The sequence below is a fragment of the Equus quagga genome, chromosome 1 (assembly GCF_021613505.1).
Source record: "Equus quagga isolate Etosha38 chromosome 1, UCLA_HA_Equagga_1.0, whole genome shotgun sequence".
NCBI lineage: Eukaryota > Metazoa > Chordata > Mammalia > Perissodactyla > Equidae > Equus > Equus quagga.
This window is the reverse complement of record NC_060267.1, coordinates 159,699,137-159,726,483: the sequence shown is the minus strand read 5'-3', so window position 1 is coordinate 159,726,483 and position 27,347 is coordinate 159,699,137. Positions and strand designations below refer to the sequence as shown.

Here is a 27,347-nt window from a genome sequence, read left to right as displayed (position 1 = left end):
ATTTAATATGTAATATTCAATTGGGATAAAATTATTCATGAGTTTTACGTTTCTGCATTTCCGAAAGGTCCTTGACAGCTTTGTTCTGGACTATCTTTTCAAGGATGTTTGTATAGCAGCAGCGTTGGAAGTTAGATAGTGTCTCCCTTTGGGTGGAAGACAGATTTGTTTCCTGAACAGTGTAACGAAGATAATGCCTTTCTCTGGGGCAAAGGTTGGGCCAGTCTGCTAGGAGTCTCCTTTAAAAGACTGCGGTTTTGCTAAGCTTAGGGTTCTTCAGCGCAACACAAAGCCATTATGTGTGCAACATCAACCTGAGCCCACCACCGCATCACGCTGTGGACTTTGGAAGCAAGGCGAAACAACGTGAACCTGAGGCTTATGGTGCCTGTTAACGCTGTCAGTAATAAAATCATGTGTCTCTGAACCTAGGAGTCTTGTGTCTTCTGCCAGCGCCTATAAAATCATGATAGACCTACCTGTTAGCTTGCAAGTGGTGTAAAGTCTCAGACCCTGTACTGATCTTGAGAGATTCCAATTCAGTAACAGGTCCATTGGTTTTGCATACAGAAAGCTATTTTAGTTATACTTTAAGTCTTTATTTACCGCTTATAACCCTCAGATTTCTAGAAGAGTGCATAGTGAAAGATAAGCTTGTACTTGAGCTTGACGAGAAATAACCAATGGTAATCATATATGAACTTTTGACCTGGAGAAATTTCCTCAATAGCTAATGAATACACACCTAAAGCCCAAAGAAATGGCAGTTCTGATAGACATGATCAAGCAGTTTCTCAAATTCATGAGATAAACGTAAAGACAGACACACACACACATTCCAACTTCAAAAAGAGTTAACCTCATATTTCCATCTAATCCAACTACCACTCTGTGAGTTATCGGAATTTTAGAACCTAGACAGCAACTAATTACAAGTTTTCAAACTATTCAAGAACAATTAAGATAATTGTTATATACGACGTTTTGATACTCAGTTCCTTCAACAACTAAAAGTATGGACCCACCACTCTCGCATTCCCTGCATCTCTTCTCTGCTTTATTTTTTTTCAGAGCACTTAGCATCATCTGACATACTTTATATATCACTTATTTGTTTATTTATTATTGGCCTCCCTCCACTAAAATGCAAGCAGTGCAATCCCTACAGCCACAGCAGAATATGATACATAGCAGGCACCCAAACATAGTATGTTTGCTGAATGAATAAATACATTAAGTAAACGAATAGATATGCTAATTGATTTTTTTACAAAATTAGGAAACTACTAAAAAAAGAGTTTTATATTCTGCTTTATAAATTAAAATATTATGAGCCTTTTCCTATGTCATCAAATATTCTTTCAAACCATTATTTTTTATGGCAATATAAAATTCCATTCTACCAACCTACCATAACTTGGTAGACATTTGGCTTTTGTCCAGTGTTTAGATATTATAAATGATCCTGCCTTATACTTCCATGCATATTAATCTTTGACTATCCTAATGCTGCTAATGCATGATATTCTCATTTCAGTGAACTCTTATACATACGATTTTACATGAAAACCAATTGTGTTACAGACCTGCTCTGCTTTGAAAATGTTTGGATAAAGTGTAATTATTTGTATTAGTTATAGATTCCTTATTTTAAAAATATTCATCATATGAGTTTCCTGAAGAAAAATTCCTTCACCACACTATTATAGTTCAGAAAAAACAAAATTGAGGCCAAACATCTCAGACATAGTTTTCCGATATAAAGAATAGTTAAAGTATACTTAAGACTTTCAAACGATCTTTCTGTATTATTTCTCTTTCCCAACAGTTTAAGTAATTAAACATTTAAATTGTTAAGTCAAAATGATCTTGGGTTTTAAAACTAGAGTTCTTTTCTTCCTATATGAAGCAATACCTGATATATGCTATTATAATGCAAAGAGGACTGGAATGGGACTCGGTCTAGACCAGGGGTTGACAAGCTTTTTCTATAAAGAGTCAAGTAGTAAGTATGTCAGGCCTGTGAATCATTGGGTCTCGGTCTCAACTACTCAACTCTGCTGTTGTAGCATGAAAGCAGCCACAGACAATATGTAAACTAATGAGTGTGGCTGTGTTCCAATAAAACTTTATTTACAAAAATAGGTAGCACACTGGATTTGGCCCCCAAGCTATAGTTTGCTGACCTTCATCTTCTATTGGCTTCTATTCTGGCATGCGGGCTAAACAGAGGTAAATCACCTAATTACTCTGGCCATTAAATTTATCATCTATAAAAACATATACAGAATTCTAGAGCCTTAATGTACTAAAGGATCTGGCATATGTCTTCACAAAAAAGACAATCACACATCGACCTCCAAAAGCTGTAAACCTCCTTTTGCTATAAATACACACACGTGGATTTGACAACATGCCATAGATGATGTCTCTGCTTCAGTTACTCCAAAGGTACCTTTTGAGTATCCAATCAGAAAAACGTAGTCTGAAGCATGGGTCTGTTAATTTCTCACTTTGTGAACACACTAAATTAATTACTGCCTACATGTCTCATATCCTTATGTAAAATGGGGATAATTTAACTACACGAAATTGTGCTAACTGCATGTGTGAATGAGATGTTCAAATCTAGATGGCTCTAAGTCATTCAATCTTTCAGTCTACTCATTCATAAGCACGAGTGTCTTGATGCCCATCATAGCTCAGTGGAACGCCTCAAACTCTCAACAATAGCTCCAAAAGTCGGAAGTAGAGTTATAGTTTTCCTATATGTGCCCTTGCTGTGACTATTTCCCACTAGCTCCTTCAGTAAGCATGCATTCTCACTGGTCTGCATTTGTCCACACTGGAGATTACCCCTCGTCTTCAATTTTCTTAGAGCTCTTGTGTGTAGTAGAGTGTTATAAACAACCAAGGGGTACCTAGAGTAAATTTTAGCATGAGAAAGGAAGCATAGTACCAGATAAGACAGAGTAGAAGGAGGAGGAAGAAGACGAGAAAGAGAAGTGGAGGAAGGAGGGAGACGAGGGGAGAGGGATGAGGAAGAGAAAAAAGAAGAAAAAGAATAATTTCTCTTTTATTATTTTCTATCACTGGAAATTTCACAGGTTCTATCCCTCTATTGCCTAGTCCTCCTTCCATGTGCTCAGGCTCCTCTTTCTTTTTTTTTTTTATAAAAATGTAGATCTCCATGGGTCTTTTTTTTTTTTAAGACTTTATTTTTCCTTTTTCTCCCCAAAGCCACCCGGTACATAGTTGTGTATTTTCAGTTGTGGGTCCTTCTAGTTGTGGCAATGTGGGATGCCGCCGCAGTGTGGCCTGACGAGTGGTGCCATGTCCACGCCCAGGATCCGAACGGGTGAAACCCTGGGCCGCTGAAGTGGAGCTGGCAAAGTTAATCACTCAGCCACGGGGCTGGCCCCCATGGCTCCTCTTTCTTATTGAAAAATTATTACATCTCTCCATTCTCTCTATCCCCACACATCTCCCACTTCCTACAGCCAGGCAATGTAAAATTTTTCTCACTTTACCATGCAGAACAAATCAGCTTTCCTTTTAAGCAATCTCCCTAAAATCTCCTTAGAAGTTAAGATGTGCTTTGAAGTGTCTTCACTCTAATGCCATTTAGTGAGCAGCATTCACTAGTTAGAGAAAGCAGAGACTCTGGTGTATATGCAAAAGATTTGAAAGCAAGGACTTAAACAGATATTGGTACTCCTCTGTTCATAGCAGCATTGTTCACAGTAGCCAAAAGGTGGAAATAACCCAAATATCCTTTGAGGGGCGAGCAGATAAACAACATGTGGAATATACATACAATGGAAAATCATTCAATCGTTAAAAGGAAAGGAATTCTGACATATGCTACAACATGGATGAATCCTGAAGACATCTGAATGGGCCAGACACAGAAGGACAAACACTGTATGATTCCACTTAAATGAGGTACCGAGATTCAAATTCAGAGAGACAGAAAGTAGAAGGAGAGTTGCCAGGGGCTGGGGGAGTGAGGATGGAGAATTATTATTTCATGGATACAGAGCTTCAGATTTGCAAGATAAAATAGTTCTGGAGGTGGATGGTGCTGATAGCTGCTCAACAATGTGAATAAATTTAATGCCACTGAACTATACATTTAGTTAAAATGGTAAATTTTATATTATGCATATCCTTAACACAATAAAAAAAAGAAAATGCATTTGATTTTCAAAAGCCAATGTTTTGAATTTAAGAGCTGAGGTTTTGAGTTGAAAAGCATAAGCTCTAAAGGCCATAATGTATGAAGTCTATACCATAAAAAGACAGATTGAGAAAAATGCACACTCATATAAGAGCCATTTTTCTTACTTCAAAGGATAACAACATTCTCTGGGCTGAGGAAGGCAGCAGAGAGTTGAAGACAAAAACTTAGCGTTGGTTGGTAAATAATAAAAGCCAATCTGAGTAGCAAGATGACAGGACCATCACAGGGTGCATTTTTGGGAAAGTAGAGAAAAGGTGACCTGCTCCAGCTTCATGCCCCCCAGTGCCCCCAACACCAAGAAGGGCCAGGAACACAGCAGAGCCCAGAAATTCCTGTGCCCACCATAATTCAGAAGCAAATACATGTCTGCAGGGCGGGGTAGAGAGGATCTAAACAAACAAGTGAGTCAATCTCACAGAATTCCAGAATGTTCCACTGATGTGAAGCTCAGGAGAATGACTTCTCACATACACCAGAGTAGTGCTGAAGCAATTATGGACCTTAAAGAGCCCCTTTAATTTCCCAACGATCTAGAATGTCATGGAGAAATGACTTTACTTCAAGATCCTTCACGGTACGTAGAAATGACTGAGAGTGAAGTAACCTGCAGAGACCCTATGGTTGAGAACTGTGCTGTCCAATACAGTAGCCACTAGCCCTGTGTAGCTCTCTACGGAGAAATAAACTAAAGTTAAATGCAATTAAATGTTCAGGTACTAAGTTGCAATAGCTAGATTTCAAGTGCTCAATAGCCATGTGTGATTAACAGCTACCCAATCAGAGCAGACATAGAACATTTCCAACATCACAAAAAGTTCAATTGGACAATGCTGGTTTAAAACAAAGAGCTACAGTAGCAATTTACATGGCCAGACAACCAAGAACCACACGGAATAGACCAGAGTGCATCCACCTCTGGCCAAGGGACTGAAAAGGTCAAAGGACAGAGGACAGACGTCTCCTGCCCCCTGACATTTTTAAAGAGCTCAGAATATAAACACAATCTGGGGAAGTAGAGAGGAAGACTCTGAATTAACTAAAATTGTATTTTTCCCACATACAGAATGTAAGTTCAAAATAGATACTAAGTTCAGCTTTAAAAAAAAAATGCAGCTTGCTGCACACATAGCCTTATGAATCAAAATTTATACCACATCCCACATAAATCAGTTCCCCAAGATGAAACAGGCCAGATTATTGTGTGAAAGTGACTGCAGCACCTTTTAAAGATAAAATTGCGTTCTTATCACCACCTATATGAAATGCCCAGGGCGGTGCCTAGTTTATAGATGACACTCAAAAATGATAGCCTTTCTGATTATTACTCCCTAAACCCGCCTTGTTATAAACACGTAAAATAAAAGTTCATAGCTGAGAAGAAGCATGCCCTCCATAACTAAAAACGACCAAGCCAGCTTTGAGAATCACTGGCCAGTAAGTTCCAAGAGGCCTCGAAGTGCTCTAAGTCAGAAAAGTCAGCGTGTCTTCAATGCAGTAGGCCCTGAGAAAGTTCTGTGAAGTCCAAGCTATAGACTAGACCAGGTTCTTGCCCCCATTGGCAGTACTGGAATTGGCAACAGCTGTGCTGTCAAATTCACATGAATCAGTTAACAGTTGTCCAAATTAAATTGCAGCCAAGGTTGTTAGAGTCGCTGATAAAATGAACAGGTGTTGAGAGGGAGATGGTGCAAGCTGGTGAGCTCACTCTAGCAGCTGGGTCTTGGGGTGTGAATGAAGAGGCAGAAGACGTAAGAGGTCAGTTGAGACGCCTGCTACCTACACACTTGTAGACTCCAGTATAACTAACCCACTAACCCTTCGTCTCTAACCCTCCCAAGAGTGGGCGGTCTTAACTGCAGGTGGAACTGACAGAGGAAGAAAGGATAAATGAACAGAAAAACCCCAGGGGTATTATTCCTGATGTACAACCTCTGTTTTGAGGGCGAGAGCCGGGCTTGGAATAAACCTCTGAATCCACTGGCAGGCCAAACTGGGGGACTTAAAGCGAGCCTGGGACTTTGAGACAATGGAGCCATTAAATCAGCTGGTTGTTACAACTGCCTCACAGGTGTGTGCGACCTTGAGACAATGGAGCCATTAAATCAGCTGGTTGTTACAACTGCCTCACAGGTGTGTGCGACCTACGAGTTTCTGGGAAAAGCGAAGGTCCCTACAGTCCCCACCCACTTCCGAGGCAGCCACCAACCCTGTCAGGCAAGTTTAACCCCAACATTCCCTTTATGAGGGAAGAAAAGGTAGAAAGAAGGGCAACTGGACAAAGGTAAAGTGGCTTCTTCCAACTAGTTGGTTTTTCCTCCCCCATCACTAAGTCACAGCTGCTGGGTCTTGTTTTACATGTAGCTTTCCTAGGTCTACCTGGGCAAAGGTCTACTTAGGCAAAGAGAAAAACTGTACACCAATAAAGCTTAGCAAATGTCTCTTTCACCAGCAGTTTTAGTTTTTGCATTTGATTAGTTTATAATTCAACATAGGTGGATCCTAAATTTGTCTTCCACCTCGAAGGGCAGCCAACTCCAAGAAGCGAGTTTAAACAATAATCTCCGTGTAAAGCTCAAGCCAGAGACGTGCAGTCCCCGCTTACAGGGCCTGAGAGAAAACCTAAAAGGAGTGTGGCCGCCAATGGCCGCAGGGCCAAATTACATGTTTTAAGAAGGAAAAACTCAAGGAAATTTTTTAAAATTGTTTTCCTTTTAAAAAATGGAGGAAGAGAGCTATATAATTTTGGGATGTGGAAATAATAAGCCATGTAAGTAAAAACAATCATGGATTTGGTTATATTTAAGAAAATGAAGAAGGGTATGAAAATGTCATTTACTGAGCGCCTACTTATCTGGAGCTGTGCTTAGTACTGTTTCAAGTTTTTAGATTGGAGGTTTTGCTTACTACTGTGTTACACATTATTATCTTGATTTTACAGAGGAGGAATTAGTCACTCAGGAAGGTGAAGTAAATGGCTAAGAGCCACAACTGCTAACTAGCAATTCTTAGATTTGAACCCAGATCTTTATCTTCAAAGATAAGCTACAAATTTGAAAGAGGACTTATCAGCCACAGTGGTAACGGAAACATTAAGTGAGCATCTATGGTATGTTGACCACTGCTATGGGAAAACGATAAACGGTAGACTGGAAAGATGTCAAACCTAGAGAAAATCTGATAGTTTGGACAACTCTACAGTCTCCACCTTCTTCACAGGCAGTTACAAAAAAAGGAACTAACTTTTCTTCCCTTTTCCAACATCAGAGGCCTGTTTAGGCCACTCCATTGACTCTCCTTCCACACATCGTCCCGGAATGTTTTCAACCAGCATTCAGAGCCAACTGCTTCAGTATGTTGGGTCACAAATGGAAAGCAATGGAAAGTCCTGGGGCGTTGCATGTATGGCAGCACTGCCCAGCTCCTCTTCAGCTGATTCTGTGGCTTACTGAAATCAAGAGTAGACAGAATTGAGATCCAGTCCAAAGTGATTCTGTAATCTGTCATTTATACTATGCTTCCACTGATCTTTTTAATTGGTAATCAATTTCTTAAAGATATATGCAGTTTCTCATTTCTAAGCAAAACAGAATACTCAAGGAAAACAGCAGGTATAGACAAATCTAAGATTTTCAATATATGTTTACACACAATCCGAATGTCCAGAATAATTCTCGTTATCCAAATTCCGATACGGCTGTTAAGTAAATTATAATCATTTTCTAAGTGCTGATCTTTTAAAGAGATTGCCTAAATAACACATAATAAAAACAGTACAGAACCTCAATATGAGAGTTTACTTATGGTCTTAGTGCAAATCTTATCCAGACTTACATTTCTTTGGCAGAATATTCTAAAATGGCAGTGATAAATCAATCCTTCCTTCCTCTCCTCCCTTCTTCCTCCTCCTTTTTTCCCTCCTTCCTTCCATTTACTTACCAGCACGGATGCAACAAACCAATGCTTATTTTTCAAGAGCATCTTAAGTTCTGAAGAGTATTAGGTAATACAGCTAATTATATAATACCCGTTAACACAGCTGAATTCCTAAAATAACGATTTGGTTCCATTTTCCTCATCTATAAGCCTGTTTCTTTTACCCACAGAATTAACTGTGGTGGTAAAATGTGCTTCTCCCTTTACCTCCCTGACTAGTTTAATCAAATAATGTCTTCAAGTACATCACTTTTCATTTTAAATGTAGCTTTAAAAAACAGGTTAACAACTGCCTACATTTAACTGCAGATTTTATGTGCTATAATATATGTCATCCATTGCCAATTTTATAGGCTTAGCAGAATAAAATAATCATTGATCTTTTTCATATGAATGCTATTAAGAGAAACGGTGTAAACTTCAACTGATTAAAATGTTACTTAAGATGCTTTATTAAAATTTATTTTAAAGCAATTTTTCTCATTAAGACTTGACAAATCTGGAGAGCACTTCATTTAATCTCCTTTATGAGAATGTTTTGCATGCAAAGAAGAACCTGAAGGACTGTGAGGTTTCAGAGAGACTTGGGCAGTCTAGAGTTTCGGGGAGTTGTAGGCAGTTATTTCTTGCAGATCTGCCATGCAAATTGCTTCTTACTCAAATCAAGGTGGGAAGAAAGAGCAGGAATCACAATCTCGTTTGTAGGTTTAGTTTTCTATAAACATCGATAACGAATGAAGAGGAGAACAACTGCCAAATAAAATCTGTGTGATTCTTACACATTTCTTATGATTACTTGATTAAAATATCCCATAACAAGAATTCAACAGAGTTAAAGGATGTTAGAATGTGATAAAAGAATTGAAAAAGATCTATCAAGAAATAGCAAAGGAGCAATCATCATTGCCACTCTCACAACTACCCAAAATCAATGCAATATTCTTGAGGTTAGATGTGTTCCAGGAAATAAGATATACTTGATATCTCATTTAATCCACAAATAACCCATGAGGCAGGTAGTAGTATTACTTCTGTTTTACAGATGAGGAAACTGAGGCATAAGGAGACCAAGTAACTTCCCCAACATTACATATTTAGTAAGTATTGAATCTAGAATATAAACCTTAGACTCTGATTCCAAAATCCACCATCTTAAGCTTTACAGCCTTGCTTCTTGATGTGTGGTCCATGGACAGGCCGCATCCACTTTACATGTGACTTCGTTAGAGGTGCGCACTCTGATTTAATTGCATATTGGCCCTTCGGGAGCACTGCTCTGTACTATCACAATAATATGAATAATAATTGCATATATTACATTATATATTTCTCTACAGATTAAAAGTATGTGCACATATACTACTTAACTGTGGGCAAGACAAGGCTAGAATGCAAATAAGAAGAATGTTCTGGAAGAGAAAGAGTCTATTTGGATGTCACCAGAGGGTGTTTTGTCCTGCAGTTTATAAGACAACATGGACATGCTGTACTCTTGGAGGATAATGAAGAGAGTTGTCATGGATTCATGTCCCCAGAAACTACTTAGTGGGCTGACATCATGGAAATTTGCCGAACTTGCCTAGGAAGGGTTGTCCAACCACATCAAAAGGTATCTTACCAAAAGTAACACTAAATGTCCTTTCTGAGAATACAATGAAAGAAACCTATTTCATTTATAAAAGGAGAAATCTTGGCAAAGTAACTCTTCAGAATCAGAAAATATTTAAACTCCAGTCTCTTTTATTGAACGTTTTAAATAGCTCACAGATCCAATTTAATTAATTTATAGTGAACGCAAAACTGGATATTAACTCTTTTATCATAAAAGCAAGTTAGCTAAAAAACAATGGGATAAAATAGAATTTATTTTTTTCCAGCTCTTTGTCTTTGTCCAAATAAGAGCCAATTCATTAAATGGAATCAATCTGTCAAATTAGTAGTATCAAATTTACTACTTAAATTATTTAAAATGTGTTGCTTTCTTGTGCCTGCCTCCTCAGCTAAATTATGAGCTTTATTCTTCATATATTCTATAACATTCCACAAACATTTATGAATTGTCTGTTATTTGCATCTCTGAGAGTGCCAAGCATGGTATTGAGCGATATTAGTCACATAATAAATAAATGCTTATTGATTCATGAATTAAGATAAAATTTATTCATGTTTCCTGGATCAAGACCCTAAGTTCCTTGAAGAAAGGACTGGGTCTTGGTCATTATTTTATATATCCCATGACTAAAACTTTGACAGTAACAGAGTATTTACTGAATGAGTAGAAGGTTGCAGAGAAGTAACAAGTTACCATGCTCTTGAAGTACCGTGAAACATGTTAATTCCAACAAACAAATAATACCCATTTTGATGGCAATAATGTGAATATTTTATATTTTAAAATATAAATTAACAATGGAAACCTTATGTCCTAGACACCTATCAGTTCAATTAAATAAGCCCAGCTGTGGTCAAAGTTTTCAGTTTCTACTCATTTCCTACTACTGCATATAACTTGTGGTTCAATATTATCTGCTAGCAATCAAACTGATAAACACATATTTGTATAAATATTTCTTTTATGTCCCAAAGTTAACTTCTACTTACATTATCAAGTGCCAAAATTTATGAGGGCAAAGTTCACAATTATAAAACATACATTAATGATTTTAGTAGCAGAATTCCTTAGGTCAGGTCCTTAAACATCAATATTTCATAGAAAGACAATTTTTAATAAGGGTATAGATAAAATACAGGCCTTTGTTATAATCCATAAGATTTTTCTTTACGCATTTCACATCCATAAGATTTTTCTTTACGTCATCCTCAAAAAGATTTTTAAAAAAGAGAATAATGCAGATGTATTCAGGATATGAGAGAAATCTAGAGCCATTTATTCTTCCACTTTATTTACTCAAAAATACAAGGTGCCAATGTCAGTTAAAAATAATGGCTACCAACCAGACAATACATCCATATAAAGAAAGAAAACAGCTTCTATTGAAGCAGGCCAACGTACTAAACATGGAATCACATAGTAATTACAGAACTAATTACCATCTTCACTGTCAAACATTGAAGTTGGCGAGAAGATCCAAAGATGTAATTAGAAAGGAAGCATCCTGGAGTCTTAGCATTTCAAAAACTAAAGGTGTGGGAAAGGTGACCAAAATAAAAGTAGAATGAGGAATTATGGAACTAATCAACATTTCCAAAAACCTATGGAATTGTGTATTAAATATAAACAAATTTCATGTCTTGTCTATTTTAAATCTCCAGAATGATTTCAGGAGCCAAAACTCAACTTGGAACATTTCCCTTTGCTCTTGTCATGAGTATTTTTCTTTAGGTTGTTTTTCTTAGCCTTATTCAACTCTGTTAAGAGTAAAGCTAACCCTTCTCCCTGCCAACTACCGTAACAACCTTCTTAATCAGTTAAAAACAGGCAGCACAAGATGCAGACGAGAAAGAAGTGGCTACATTCATTCATTTATTTTTTATTAGACATGAAAGTCTTTAAAATATGAGTTAAAATAAATTCTCCCAACAGCTTTGGGGGGCATCAGCAAATGATACAGGTATTTAGTATAACATATCATGCTTTCAAAAAAATTCTAAGATCAACATGGGCTCTCCAATTCTGCATGTTCTCATATCACAGATTCCCAACAGTTTTCAGTAAAGTTAAAAATCAACTAATATAACACAAGGTGTTGAGTTTTTTCCTCCTTATTTTGGACTTCCTAACAGTTTCTAACAAGAGTGCATTTGGCTTTGAATAGAGTGAAAGTCAACAGGCAGCACTTTAAGTAGTTAATTGATTGGCAGTTTGTTGCTGTTGCCGATGTATTTTCCTTTTTAAGGAGTATATTAGCTTTTACATTTTTATTTTTGCCAGAAATATGTTTTTCAGGTGCTTGAATTAGTTAAAATTTTTTAAAAAGAAAAAAAGTCAAGAAAATTCTGGGGCTAAAGGCCTATAAAATATTATCTCGTTTATGTTCTGGCTCACGTTATTCTCATTCAGCTAAAATTGAATATATTCATCAGTTGTGCCACACAGCATATCTGTGATCACTAAATTCTATTGTGTGGAAGAAATTGTTCTATGGCTCTTTTTGGGCTAGTAAGCACAACAGTCTGGATTTTTTTTTTTTTTTTTTTGGTGGTAGGGGAAGTTCCTACAAGTTATTACTAAAACTGTTTAGAATAATGGTATTTATATAGCAAGTTCAACATATAGACAAGTGCGGTCAACCTACTTTAAATTTAAAGTGGACTTTTTAGCCTCATTCAGGATTTCTATAAGAGACATCTTATAGTGGGCTCAATGATACTTGCTTCTAAAATGAAAATTTTCCTAATACTAAGAACCCAGTGGTTATTTAAAAACTACAGTAATTCCTTGAAAACTAGGGACCTTTCAGCAGAAAATTAAGTATCAACTTGACATTTTAAATTTGCTGGTTGGATCAACTTGTTTTCAGGAAGTGTATATGAAGTTAACCACTCTGAGAAACAATGAGAGGGCAGTATTTGAATGGTGATATTAATCTGCCCAACAGTCTAATATGCCATCCCTACTATAATATGAAACTTGATGTAAGCTGGAGTACCATCTCAATCAAGCTCCATTACCTTGATATTAATAATAAAACACAGAAATGTTACTAACCTCTTTTACCTTTACAGAATGTGCAAGTGTTTAAAGTAAATGATAATGTCCTTAATAAGTAAATTTGAATGGGATTCTAAGAGTAAGTCGCCAAGCTTGGTCAACACATTTTCTCATTGACTTTGCAATCACTTCTAAATAGCAGGTTACAGAAAAAGTACATTAAACTTTCTACCTGGATATTAATCTACACAGTTCTACAAGAAGTCCTCTGAGCAAGACACCTCATAAGTGGACACAGAAATCACAGTTGGAGACATGCTGATAAGAAAATACAAACTTATGTCTGAAGCTGACCCATCTAAGTATTAATGTCAGCTAGGCCCTTAACTAATACTATATTATAGGTGGTACATGTTGCAATTAAACATTTTGCTGTCAAGACATTTGCAACTTATAAAATTTGAAAAGCTTTTTTAATACACAAAGTACATAGACTATTATAAGTAACCAGGTACTGATCACCTAGAATGAAAAACTAAATATTAACAACTCTTTATTTTTATTACAGATATTTCTTTTCATAAATTATAAAACTCGAATATCACAGATATATTGAAGTCTCTTTTGTACCCTCCCCAGTCCTTTCGGCTCTCACTCACTTCTCAGAACCATCTGCAAATAAGGATTTGATGCATGTTCTTCCAGTCCAGGCTGTTATATACCATACATCAATATAAATCTCCCGCTTTCTCCCTCTCATTAGCATGTGATTTTAAAATACATGCACACATATTCTAAAATTCTGTACACATTCTGCAACTTGTGTTTCCTCCCCACCCAACATTATGCTTTTATAATATTTCCATGTAGAACAATGCTTTCATTTCAAATGTCTCAAGATAAATTTCATAAAAAGATCTCAATTTATATACCCATTTATCCATTGATAACCATATTGGTTTTTAGGTATTTTGTTTGTTTGTTTGCTAATAAAAATGTTGCTGCAACAGACATGTTTGAAGTAAGCCTCTTGACATACATATGCAAGAGTTTTTCTACATACTTGCATTCAGTATTTTAAACTATGATCCACAGTAGGAAGCATATATACATGCATAAACATATATCCATAAAGATATGTGTATATGTATATATTTTTTCCTTCTTCAAAATTCTAAATTTTTTGGTATGATATTAGGTAAGTAGAATTAAAAACAAACTCTAAGCTCAAAATCATTCTACTATTTTCTCTGCCTCCTTCCAAACCAGGATCTCAAAATCAGAGTATGTCAACAGGACACTAAATATAGTCTAAGAGTTAATTGATTCTGAAAATCAAATTAGTATTTTCTGAACTTTTTCTATTGAAAAAATCAAGCAGGGTTATCTGGAAAAGGGAGGGCTGTCTCCCCACATAGCCCATCACACACAAGTGCCATCTATCTGAGTGTGTAAATTCTATATATGTGGAAAGTGCCAGAAAGTGCTGGTTACCTCTTGTTTCTCCTTCCTATCACACGTTTCTAGGAAAGCAGAGACCGTTTCTTTTCAATGTAGTAGGTGGTAAAAGTCACAGAAGCACTAAAACAGGGGGTATTCTTAGATGTTCTAAAGAGCACAAGGATGTTTTGTTAAAACTGATTATTTTGCTGTGTGATTTCCTTGAAGAAACTCCTTAAAAATATCCCAAACATATTGTACTACTAGACTATCATTATTCTAGTTTCTACTTTTAAAAAAATAATTTGGATTTAGAAATCAAAATAACAAAAGTTTCTCATCCCCATATATAGTGACTTAAATTTTCCTGTTTTTTTTTAGTTTCTTAAAATCCCTCCGTAAGATCCTTGGAGTAAATTCCATTTAAAAGCATTCAAGAAAGGAGTTAATTTTACTTCTTTATTATTTGCCCAAACTCAAGATAAAATGTGGCATAAGAGGATACGCTTCAGAGAGAGGCAAAATACAAATTATCTTATTTCTGATTCTACTACTGTCTTGATTTATGTGTTTCAGAGAGAGCCATTTGCCATTGCCACACCTCAACAGGATAAGAGAATTTGGGTACAGTTAAAGGAATTCAAGTCAAATTGTATTTGTGGCTTTCTCAAGCACACATCCTACAAATTACCTAAATAATTGCCTCAAAGTCTCCTTCACTTTCTATGCATAGACAGAACTCTGAAATCCTGAACAATGATAGAGCAGTGCTTCTCCAACCTTAGCTGAAGGACCAGCACTTCTTCCATCAATCATAGGCCAATACTTTTATAAAATACAATAAAAATGAATTACCAGGAAAAGTAAAGTGAAAAAGACATACAAAATATAAGCCATAATTCTTTATTAGTTTCAACAGATGTAAAATGGCTCTAAGTTGCTATAAAAACTTCTGAATGATGCTCACTCCCCATTTCTGTACTTATCTCATTGCAGACCTATAAACAGTTCTAGGATGAGTACCGGTCTGTGAACCATACTTTGAGAAGCACTGAGTCATGAAACAAAATAGTCTTGCTGGCAAAAAGTTCTCATTCCTTTGACTAAGAGTAATGAGAAACAGCATTAACATTGTTCTTTGCATTTGTGTTGCGAGGGAGCTGTGAAGAGACAACTTTCCTCAAAAGATAGTCTGAGAAGGTTATTCTTTCATCTGTACTTAGCTGTGAAAATGGATTTTCCTGCCAATTTTGGCCACAGGGTAGAATACAGTGACTCTCAACATTTAAGGGGCAAAGAAACCATCTTGGCAAGGGTATAACACAGAAAATGCTCATTAGCGTCCTGACACCAAAGACTCGGATTCAATAGACATCCTTAATGCCTTCTATTTCTGTAGCACTTTAAATCTTTAACATCCTTAGACACTCATATGAGGTCAATATGATTATTCTACTTTCACAGATGAGGAAATGTGGACTCAGGGTTTTGTCACAGATAAAGTATTAAATTTAGAACTCAAGCCTTTTAGATTCTAAGTTTAATATTTTTTTTCTTATGTGTGCAAATGGGTCTTGAGTCTGAAAAAGTCTAAATTTCCACTGGGATAGGAATGATTTTTTTATTTACTATCACAAAGTTACTTATTCCCCCCAACAATGATTGCCCATATACAACATAAACGCTTCTGAAGGTAACATAACATATAGTCCATTGATGCTCCAGATATTCTTTTTCATAACTGTTCAATCACAGCCAGAATATTATTCAAGAAATACAGTGTATTTACTGACTTGGAGTTAAGTCCCCTAAGGAACTACAGATTATTTCATTAATTAGCTATTATAGTGTACCAAGGCTCTGACAGCTGGTTCAAGAAACTACCATGTCTACAGACCAGAGATCAGCTAGCTATGTTGTAAATGAAACTGCACCGGACTTAGACCACTGAAACCAAATCTAGCCGTGCTTCAGTGATTCACTATTTGCGTGATTTGGGGAAAACTATTTTATCTTTCACCTATAGGTTTCCTTACCGATGGCATTCAGATAATACCTATGACATGCAAGGCTCTTATGAAATTAGATTCCAAAGATAATGGATATGAAATTGTTCATGATCAATAAATATTTTTTATAAAACAGCAATATATTGTGTATCATCTTCCGCCTTGGTTTACAGTCATTACAGGGAGCCTGAAGTAGCTCCAAGCAGAGAACTTCTTTACAGCATCGGTGACCCAGGGTGCAGAGTCCTTCCCCCAGGGGTAGGCTTATTCACCATCACTGGAGATAGTTAAGCAAAAAGCTGGATTACAAGTCATCAGAAACACTGCAGAGTCTAGCAAGCAGGGAGGTAGATCAGATGGTTCTAAGAATCCTTTCTCATTAGAGCAGCCATAACAAAGTACCACAAACTAGGTGGCAGAATCAACAGAAACTGATTTTCTCAGAGTTCCGGAGGCTAGAAGTCCCAAATCAAAGCGTCAGTGGGGTTGGTTCCTTCTGAGGGCTGTGAGGGAAGGATCTGTTCCAGACTTCTCTTCTTGGCTTATAGATGGTGTTCTCCCTGTGTCTCCTCACATCATCTTCCTTGGTGTGTCTCTGTCTCAATTTCCCCTTTTTATAAGTATGTCAGTCATAATGGATTAGGGCTGACTCTAAAGAGCTCATCTTAACTAATCACATCTTCAATGACCCTATTTCCAAAAAAGGTCACATTCTAAGGCACTGTGGGTTACGAATTTTGGAGTACACCATTCAGCCCATAGTATTATGATTCAGTGATTAGCACCCTCATGAGAAAGAGAAGTCAGGAGTCTCAGTTTTCTTTCAGCTTGGTCACTTACTAGCCATGCAACTGGCACTCTCCCAATCATTTTAGACTTATCTGTAAAATAAGTGAGTTGCAGCAGACACAACTTAACTCTAAAAAGCTCCTTTCATTTCTAAAACGTGTATGTCTAAGTGTGGAGCAGGCTCTCCCGAAGAGCTGCTGGACCACAAAATGAGCTATGGGCTTAGATATTCTGTTATTCAGGTCCCCTTATTTGCCCAAAATCAGAGCTGGTAAGAAAGTCAGACTACGAAACAGGGCAAATATATTACTTGTAAGAGCAAAGCTTCAGCTCATGACGATTAGATTGACTGATAAAAGAAAATAAATATATCATGTGTATTACGCCTCAATCTTTAGTGAGAGGAACATGTTCATACATCAAAATATCTCTGGAAGGACAGATATAAAAGCAATTTACCATGTTGACTATCACTTAAGAGAGGAGAACTGGGGGCAGGCGAAGAGCAGTGAGAAAAACGTTTTTGTTCTTTTCACCTTTTGAATCACAGGAAGACGTATTACCAGTGCAAGGAGCAAACAAATATTAAAACAGAACAACATTCATGGATTGTGCATTTGTTTAGCCTTTTATTGTCAAGCCTAGATATTTTACATTTAAGTCACTTTGTGTTTGGGGTCCTTATATGTATGCTTGAGTTTTACAACTTTTGGTTTCACAGGAAGCTGCAGAGCTCAGCAACACGCTTATATTTTTGTTTCAGTGTGAAAACATAATGGAAGAAGACTTCATAAGCAGATGTTTCTTAAGAGGCTTTTGCTATACAAATATGACACAGGTAACGCACAGAAGCAGCTAGCGATCTGCCACAGCTGTCTTCAAAGGAGAAGCAACTTAGCAGTTCATACCATATTTACTACGGCATTTTTCACCTGAAAAATTTCCACACCCTCTACCAGTTGTGACTAAGAAATACAGGCCTCTTTTTCTACCCATAATTTCAACCTGGCTGCCTACCTATTTTAGTGACAGCAGCAATTGTAAAAACTTAGTAAGAGCAGTTATTTATGTGTTACCTGAATTTAATTAATATCTCTTTGAACCAAACACATGGATGTGAGCTTAACAACTGTTCCTACAACTCCAACACTGGCTGAGGGATGGAAGGCATCTCCAAAGCTGGAGTAGGCAACAAAATACAGAACCACAGAGGGGAGCAATAGTCAAGAATAATTTTTGAAAGGAAGGGAGACAAAGTGTGCGAATAAATAAGGTAGTATTTCCATTCTAAAGATGGAGGAAGTGAGGAGACTGAAGGATACATACCTGAAGATAACAAAAACTTGAATTTGAAATTTCCTCTCTTGGGTACTGTATTTTTATCATTCACCTATAACATTATACATGTGCATTTAAGCCACACTTGTAGGATAATGTCTATATCCTTTTAGACTCCTAAAGTACCACACCAATACTTTATGGTGACAGCCCTTCTGGACTCACGTGAAATGGCTGATGAATATTATAAGGCACTGATTTTGGAGTACATTCTATAGACAACCATTGGGATTTTTACATCATTATCCTTTCATATAACCAGAGTAAATAAACACATGAGCCAACATAAAATTATGGATGCAAATTAAAGAGATAGCTTGATACTATGCTTGCTTATCTTTCTTAATAATTGTTTAAATTAATAATTTCAGTTAGATGGAAATAATCTAATGTATGAAAACACAGAGTACTTAGATATTTTCAAAAATTGAGACATTTCTGTCAATTACATTTCTTATGGTACAAGTGTAATGGCTATTTCTCTTCTATTAATTATCTGTCATGCACTTTTCTATCTATTTATCCATCTATCAGTCTATCTGTCTATCCATGCATCTGTCTATCTTCCACTCATTCATTCAAAATATGGGTGTGGAGGCTTTGCGATGTTCCAGGCTCTGTATTATGGTTACCTTAATGAACAAGATAAATATGGAACTGATCTCAGATCCCAAATTAAACCTTAACCTTTACCGTATAGCTTTCCTTGGCCACCTCCAAGTGACTTCTCCTTCCCTTGAACGCAGGTACCACTTACTTTCAAAGGACTTAATCACAGAGTTCTTTACAGAATGATTTAACTACTCCACCTCATTTTTTCAACAAATGAAGCAAACTATAAATATAGGATTCCCGCTTGCACAGAGCTTACTGTCTAACATAGTGTTTTAATAACCAAATGTTTTACCACTTGCTGATAGAAGAGTGTTTTAAGGAGTGACTAACCAATTGTTTCAACGCCATACTTACAAGGACCATTCCTCCTCCTTCTCCTCCCCCGCTTCTCTTCTTCCTCCTCCTCCTTTCTATCCTTCTCCTTCTCTTCCTTCTTCTTATTGTCGTTGTTTTTGTATTTTTAGCGTCAGATACACAGTCAGTGCTTAATAAACGCCCAGTGAGTAAGACATTAATTACCTCTTTTCCTTCCTCATACTCTCCATTATACTTATTAGTACTATCCTTATAGCAGATGCTTTGATGGAATTACTTTCAGGAGGCACATTTTTCAATGTAAAGAATTATTCAGTGAGACTCAAAAGTCTGTAGAATGAAGAAATCCCTGAATGAATAAATGAATAAAAAACTGATTCATATATCTTTCTCACGAAGAATTTTCAGATTGTGATACACATAAAAGCTTAAAAATTTCATAGAAAAACTTTTGCTTTTAACCAGTTGGGATGCAAGCGATAATGTCACATACCTGGCACAGAGTGGGCATTCAACAAAAGACAGCTGTAACCCAAGTCCCGAACAATGTCACCCTACAAGTGAGGCTCCGAGCATTTCGAGGAGATAAAACACAACCATAGAAGGATCATGCATGAAGTACAGCTGTAGCTACCAATACAAGTTTCCCCAACAGCCCACCACACAAACACCAGAAAGTTAGTACCAGAGTGGTAGAGAGTTAGCCTGTTAGTTTTACTGCTGAATCCTAAGGGCCTGGCACATAGTAGGTCCTCAATAAATATTTGTTGAAACTTCTATGCTAATTTGCTTTTTTTAATGTTAAAGAATATTAGCCAAAGCTAACTGAAAGCAAAATAGTCACTCTCCTGTACATGCCCATCTTTCTGCTTTTTTCCCTCTGTGTGACCTCCGCGCTCTTTCTTGCGTATCTCCTGGAAGGGAGAAGGACTCAATATCTACTGAGTATCTGGTATATGCAGGTACATTAGGTCACGTTTATGCATTTAATCTTTATGCCAACAGGCAATGCACATAGAAGGGGGACATGGAATCAGTGTCACAGTCAGTCCCCGGGAACACATTTTCCAAAAGTTGTACCTTTTCAATGACATTTTGAAGGCTCATTATTGTCATAACTACTGATCAGAATATACGAAAATATGTTAGAGAAATGAAAAACAGAGGGAAACTGTGAGATCTTGGGAGAAAGTTGTCAGGAGTATAGCCATTTTTAATGATTAGCTCCCATTCTAAACAACCCCTCAAGATCTTACGCAAGCCCATTCTCAGTTTCAATCTCCAGAATTTTAAAACTCAGCTACCTCTCTGATAACTAACCTAAGAGTTATTCACTCATTCTCATTTTACAGAACAGGACACTGGGGCTCCACTGGATTTAGCCTCTTGTGCATGATGTTGGACATGTTCAGATTTTTCTAATCCCACACAGACAGCCCTGTCCATCCTGCCATCATGTCAAGTCTTCTACTGGCAACGCAGCACTGCCTCCCCTCTTCTATGCTGTCCCTTACATCACAAGGACTAGAAGCTTGAGGCTTGTGTTCCCACGGATCTCTGCCAGCAGTGTTCAGGCTTAGAATCCACTATAGAGAGGCATTCATGGGATTTAGATTAAAGCAACTGGGATTACTAGCCATCCTGTATTTCTGCAACTTCCTGACTCCATGAAAGCATGCAGAAAAACCAAGAGCCAACAACAGCTTTCTCTGACCTTTGTTTCCGCAGAACCTCCAAAGATTTTGTAAGCACCTAAATCCTTATATTAATTCCCTTCCTGTTTGGATGCCTAGAATAGTTTCCATTTTTCTCACCAAATCCTCCTAAGACAACCACACAGCCTTCCCCACTCCTGTCCTTGAGCTGCCATTCTATCCTATACAACTTTCTCTATAAAAGCACCCATATTTACAAATATTTCTGTATTTGTCCAACTTCGCCTTTATAAACTGAATTATTTCAGGGCAGAAGTTATAACATAGTTTTTGTTATCACTATTTCTGGCACATAGTACATGCTTGATAAATAGCATGTATTTGACTGAACAGAACAAGCTCATACCACTTAGGAAAGGAACATTTCTTTCCTAAACATCATCTACCTATTTCCAGGATTGAGTCCTTTCAAGAAATTCAGACTCAGAATGGGATCCCTGGGATCAGAATGATCCTAAACACTGAAACTGCAATGTCATAAGAGATTGAGGGGCAGAGTAGGGGTATATGAGGAATTGAAGGAAAGCTTTCTCTTGTCTGGAAGCTACTGAAATATTCAGGGACACGACATCTTTAGGTCAAGGATGAACAGCTTGTGTTGTTGCTATTCCTTAAAAATTAGCTTTAAGAAGACTAAGAGATCCTAATGGTTTTATTGAAGGTCCTCTTTCATATCCATATCCCAGCTCAGATCCCACATCTGTTTTCCTTTCTCTCCTAATTGTGCTTATTTTTACAGATGTTTCATTATTCTTCCTGACTCACATCCAAATGCAATGGTTTATGCTCTTGCTTAAGGATAATAATCAGAGATATCCACTTATGATTTGTGTATTTTATTTTACATGCATATATTTTAAAAGTTTTCCTTCATCATTGTGCTACACCCTACCCCCAATAGATAGATGATTCCATACTCATATCCTCAGAGGAAGAATACAGGAGGCAGATCGTCTCTGACTGTCATGGACTTTGTTTCAAAGAGGTCAGATGGGGGAAGGTTCTTGGGTGGCAAAGAAGCACATCGAGGCACATCTAGGCAGGAGGGACCAGTGACACTTCACAAAGTTTGTGCATCCAAAGTTGAGAGCTGGGGGCCTACAAGGCCATGCTAACCTGGTGCTGACCATCCCATGAATGGCTATATGAATACATAACTTGATGAACAGAGGAAGTGTCTCACCAAAACCTGGATGGATAACCTGTAGGTTTCCAGAATCTTAGCACACTCTGAAACAGAATTAAATTGGGTTTCCCTCCAGTCTAACAGAATGGGCTTTTGAACCAGGAATAAAATCAACTCACAGCAAAAACAAATTACATTTCATACACCCTGAATTTGTGGATCGAGAGTCACACCTGCTACAAAATCAAGAACTCAGGCTGTTACTTAGAGAGATGCTCTACACCCTAATTCTCAGTCTAAAACCACCTGATTATGAGCTTTGCAACCAAACCCCTCCGTTGGAAGCAAGGAGCGCCTTAATCCTTGCCTGGCTGCAGCCTGACTAGCACTAAAAGGAAATAACCATTAGGCGTAGCAACAGAGGGTCTCTTGGTTTAAATGGAACAAATACCAACTTAAGTCAAAATCCATCATAGAAGAAAAAAATGAAGTCAAACTTCTGCAATCAGTTAGTCAATGAACTCCCACATTCAAAATAAGAAGAGTTGGCAGGCTATTCATGAAGACAATACCTATCACTCAAATAGGGCTTGTTATAAATGATTTAACCCACAGAATCCTGACCACAAGCCAATGAAGTAGGTAAATTATTAGTCCCATTTTACAGATGAAAATACTGAGATCCATGGGGATTATGTGACTTACCCAAGGCCATACTGATGATAAGTAGCAGCTCTGAGATTGAAACGTAGGCAATCTAGCTATAGAGTCCAGCCTGACCACGACACTATGCCGTCTCTGCCCACAAAAGCTCAAATACCAGAATGGTATAACCCCCAAAGGAAGAGATTATCAGGTCCACTCCCTTTATTTTAAAGAGGAGGAAACAGTAGCAAAGACGGTAAAGAAATTTGCTCACTGTCATATAACTCAGTATATCACTCATCTTTGTTTTATGACAACTAATACTCACTGTCAATCAAGTTAATCATTTTGCTTTTAATGTTTCCCAAAGGGCCAATCAAAAGTTTTCAACCCAGCCTTTTATAACCTTCCAGGAATTTTATCTCCGCTGTTCTAAAGCTGACAGGAGACCTGAGTGACAGGATGCCAAGTGGTCTCAGAGGTCAGGTAAAGCACCTTGATGGATCATCTCGAGGTATCCTGGAAGCAAGACTGTGCCAGGGAGCCACTTAACACAAGAGCAGATGAGCGGCTTTGAGAAAAGGGAACCCAGGGGACTTCAGCATGGTCATTTAAGAATCAGGGAATTTGATGCTGAGCAATTTTTTCTCTACTCTTATTGAAACACCCAGGATTAGAAATCTCTACTTTGGAAATGTGATCTTTATGCTGCTCTATTTATGCTCCATCAATTGCAAAATAAGATTCCTATGGAAAATTCCTCACCCACCAAAAATTAAAGGGGTCATTGTGATTCTCCCTTGCTCTTTAGCGAGGACTAGAACATAACTGTACCATCTTATACAGGCCTGGCCAAACTCCCCATAACAAAGTATAATTAAAAAAAATAAGACCCACTTCTATCTCCTGAAGGAGAATAATCTACTTGTGGGCAGAACTTTTTAAAAAAAAACTATCATGGTGGCAAGACGTTGCAATAAGAAACCTGTACTATTTAGATCCCTGGGCACTCAGTGACCTCTCATCTTAATCCTCTTTGCTTTGGTCGTGTTGACATGCCCTGTCATTGGTAAGCTCAGACCTGCATTATAACAACCGCTGAAAGCTGAATCAGATGATATGAGAAAAAAATGTCACTTACTGGTTTCTAACCTTTTCAACTCCTATTTCTATTTTTATCCTAAGAATACTTTCACTGTTTGTACAAAAAAAAAGGTGATGATGAATATGAGGAATCTGCCAATTTATAAAGACATGCTTAAGTGAAAATAGAGGCAAGTAAGCAATGGAACTTGTGTTGAGAAGGTTGATGACAAAGCCCAGAAAAAACAATGTACTTTAAGAAAGACAACTTTGAGCAACTGTGGTCGGGCAGGAAGGAAAAAAAGAAAAGAAAACTCTTACTACCGGAACCCTGAGTTGTTTTAAGTTAAGAAGGAAAAAAGTGCTCTAGACATGGAATGTATCACCACTGTAATTATCAGGGTCCTCTTTAGGAAATAAGAAAAGAAGCAACAGATTTGAAACGTAAAGTAGAGGACCCAGATAGAAGAAACACGCATTTAAGTTTTTCGACATCTACTTGAATTCTAACGTTCTCGCTAACAAATTCATGAAATTTCAATGTGGATATATTCCAACAAAATAATAAAATTGTTAGTGTTACCCAGAAAGACACTAAAAGGGAGACATTAACTCATGATCAACCCAATCAATTGAATCTCTTTTAATTTTCCTGGCTCCGGGGCCCTTACATAACCAGGCAGACAACTAACTTCATCACGACTTTTAGACAAGCCATGGAATAAGCAATATAACAAAAGAGAGGCAGTAAACAACTCACTCTGGCCTTTAACGTTTCCCAGGATCTACCACTGTGGCATACACAAATTTAACTGTGGGACTTACCGCATTAAAATTGGGGAAGAGGTTGACTGCGGCCGCAGTGTCAAGAGGAAAGGGAAGAAACGGCTTAATATCCAGCGATGGTTGTAAAGGAGGGGCTGGTGGACGGACCAGGGCTGGGAGAGCAGGGCTCTGGCATGTACCACCTGCAGAGAGGAGAGCAGAGGGAGTGATCAGGGACATGATGCATGTAAAAATCACCAAAGTCTCTTTTGAGACCAAAAGGCCAGCTTTGTGGGTCACTGGAAAAAACAAGACATGGAGCGTATTGACCTCAACTGGGAACTGGCCAATGAGCAGATTTGCCATTAGGCAGAGGGAGCTAGTTGAGCTGCTCTCTTTTCCTCCTCGGATTATAACTATCTGATTATGTAAGTAACAGTTAACATTTCAACCATTCCATACTCCCCAGTCTATCCTTCTTTTCCTGACTAGAGATGTGTAACTAAGATGTCTTGATTCAAAAGGAAAACTCCTCCACTGCACCCCGATCCCTCTTTGCAAACTAACTTCTGCTCAGAATATGCATCCAGTCTGAGTGATTACTTTATAGAACTGCTCTTTTTCCACCACATTCAAAACTCTGGCAGCAAGATGACATGAACCTGGCATGGAAAAGAACCGTAACCACAAACATAGGCAGCCGTATCTTAGTGCCCTGGCAACCGGAGGATTAAAATCATTGAACCCAGCTACGAGTGGAGAAATCCCTGAGCTGTTCAGCACCCCTGTAGCTCTGAGCATTCAACAACTACCTGACTCCTTCCCAGTCATAAGTAGGGGGAATTTAGAAGGCCACCAATGAGCAAGCAGTGGGATTATTACGCCAACAAAGACACCCCCTTGACATACCAGTAGGTAACCAGCTGTCTGCAAGGGAGCACACACCTTTGCCCCTTGTTCTAAGACCCCACTGCACTCAGAAGCTGAAAGGACGGAAGCCCCTTGCAGTATTCAGTTTCTCATACCTTGGTAACATTTCAAAACATCAATTTGCTGTTAATTAAAGACTGTTGGAATCCTAGGAAACTGTTAAAATATGCTAGCATTCTTCTAATCTGAGAGGCAAGCAACAGACTGTAAAAACCTGCTGGTGAGAATCCAAGAAGCATTAGGAAAACAAAACGCAGTGGGATTTTTCCTTTCTCAGAGAAGAATTCTAAGAGACAAGAAAAGAGGAAAGAGATTCATGTCTGTGCCACTTATTTGCCTGCCATCTTGTTTTTAAAACAAAGTGGAGACTCCATACGAATTACCTTTACAAATCTCACAGTCTCTGGCCAACTGCACACAGACCATCATCTTCCCCTCCATCAGTTACCTGAACACAAGGTGAACATCGTAAAAAACTATTCCCCGATGGTAAATCCAACCCTACTGGACCAGAGGATCCGCTAACAAGGTGGGTGACTTAATACCTATAACAGAAGCCAGCAGCACAGGATTTAATTAACCACACAAAAAACCATTAGCTCTCCCGCTTCCAGGTATAAAATCAGCTGGAGCCAAATTAACAAAAACAGTATTTTTCCCACTCTTTTTACTTTCCTCTTGAAATATTCCTCAACAACAGCAAGGCCAAAAATACTAAGTTTGAATCAGCAAACCAATTAAAATAAAAAATAGTACAAGTCAGGAAATAGAGGGCAGATGTTAAAACGAACAGAAATAAAAGCAAAATATAACAAGTCTACATTCGCCAGAGCACACCATAAACTTATTTTATTGTCCACCTGGTAGTAAATTGAGTGTGGTTATGTATACTTTCTTAGGGAGGGCATCCATAAAACTTTGGTGATAGACTCATTTTGTGTTTAGCATTGCTAAAAATTTCTCTTTTGATTAAAAGTTAAAGAACCAAAGTAAATTTTTGGTTCGTACCTTTTTAGAGAACTCAGAAGTAAAACAAGTTTTGGTTGAAGTCAGTGGTGTGGTTTAACACGTCCACAAATAATAGTGTGCCTTAATAATTTAAAATTATTATTATTATTTTTTGGTGAGGAAGATTGGCCCTGAGCTAACATCTGTTGCCAATCTTCCTCTTTGAGGAACACTGTCCCTGAACTAACATCTGTGCCAGTCCTCCTCTATTTTGTATGTGGGATGCCGCCACAGCATGGCTTGTGAGTGGTGTGTAGGTCTGCACCTGGGATCTGAAGCCACAAACCCTGGGCCGCCAACGCAGAACATACAAACTTAACCACTACGCCACCAGGTCCACCCCTAAAATTACTTTTATCTGTGTCACATGTCATGCTTTGCAAAAGATGTTCATAAGCATTCATTAACATGTTTGATCCTAAAAATCTCAGAAATTAGGTAAGGGCTAACATATCATGGAAAGCAAACATAAGTTAATAAACTCTTTAGCCGTTTATGTTGCTTCCACAGAAACATTCCATTCTTATAAATACAAGAATGCAATTTAGCATGTATAAATTTCATTCACAAATCCCCTCTGGTTCAGGATATCCAAAGAGGTTAAGAGATAATTCAAGCATATATTTTTTATGCAGCACCATAAGAGGCACAAAGAATAAACATATGTTGATTTCATTGCTAAGTAGGGTTAATTCCCAACTTCCCTCTTCCTCCAGGATATGTATTTCATTTACATTTACACATATAGTACAAGGCCCTTTCTCAATATTGCAACTGGGAT

At 37.7% G+C, this 27,347-nt stretch overlaps 1 protein-coding gene across 2 annotated transcripts in view; it reads right to left on the bottom strand.

Annotated features, from left to right (window-relative positions):
* The window catches only part of ZNF385D (zinc finger protein 385D), a 277,992-nt gene that overhangs the window by 181,204 nt on the left and 69,441 nt on the right, over window positions 1-27,347 (bottom strand). For both annotated transcript variants that reach the window (XM_046682724.1, XM_046682734.1), the window contains exon 2: window positions 24,689-24,831. In XM_046682724.1, coding sequence (XP_046538680.1) covers window positions 24,689-24,831 — 143 coding nt within the window. The remainder of the gene's footprint in view (window positions 1-24,688; window positions 24,832-27,347) is intronic.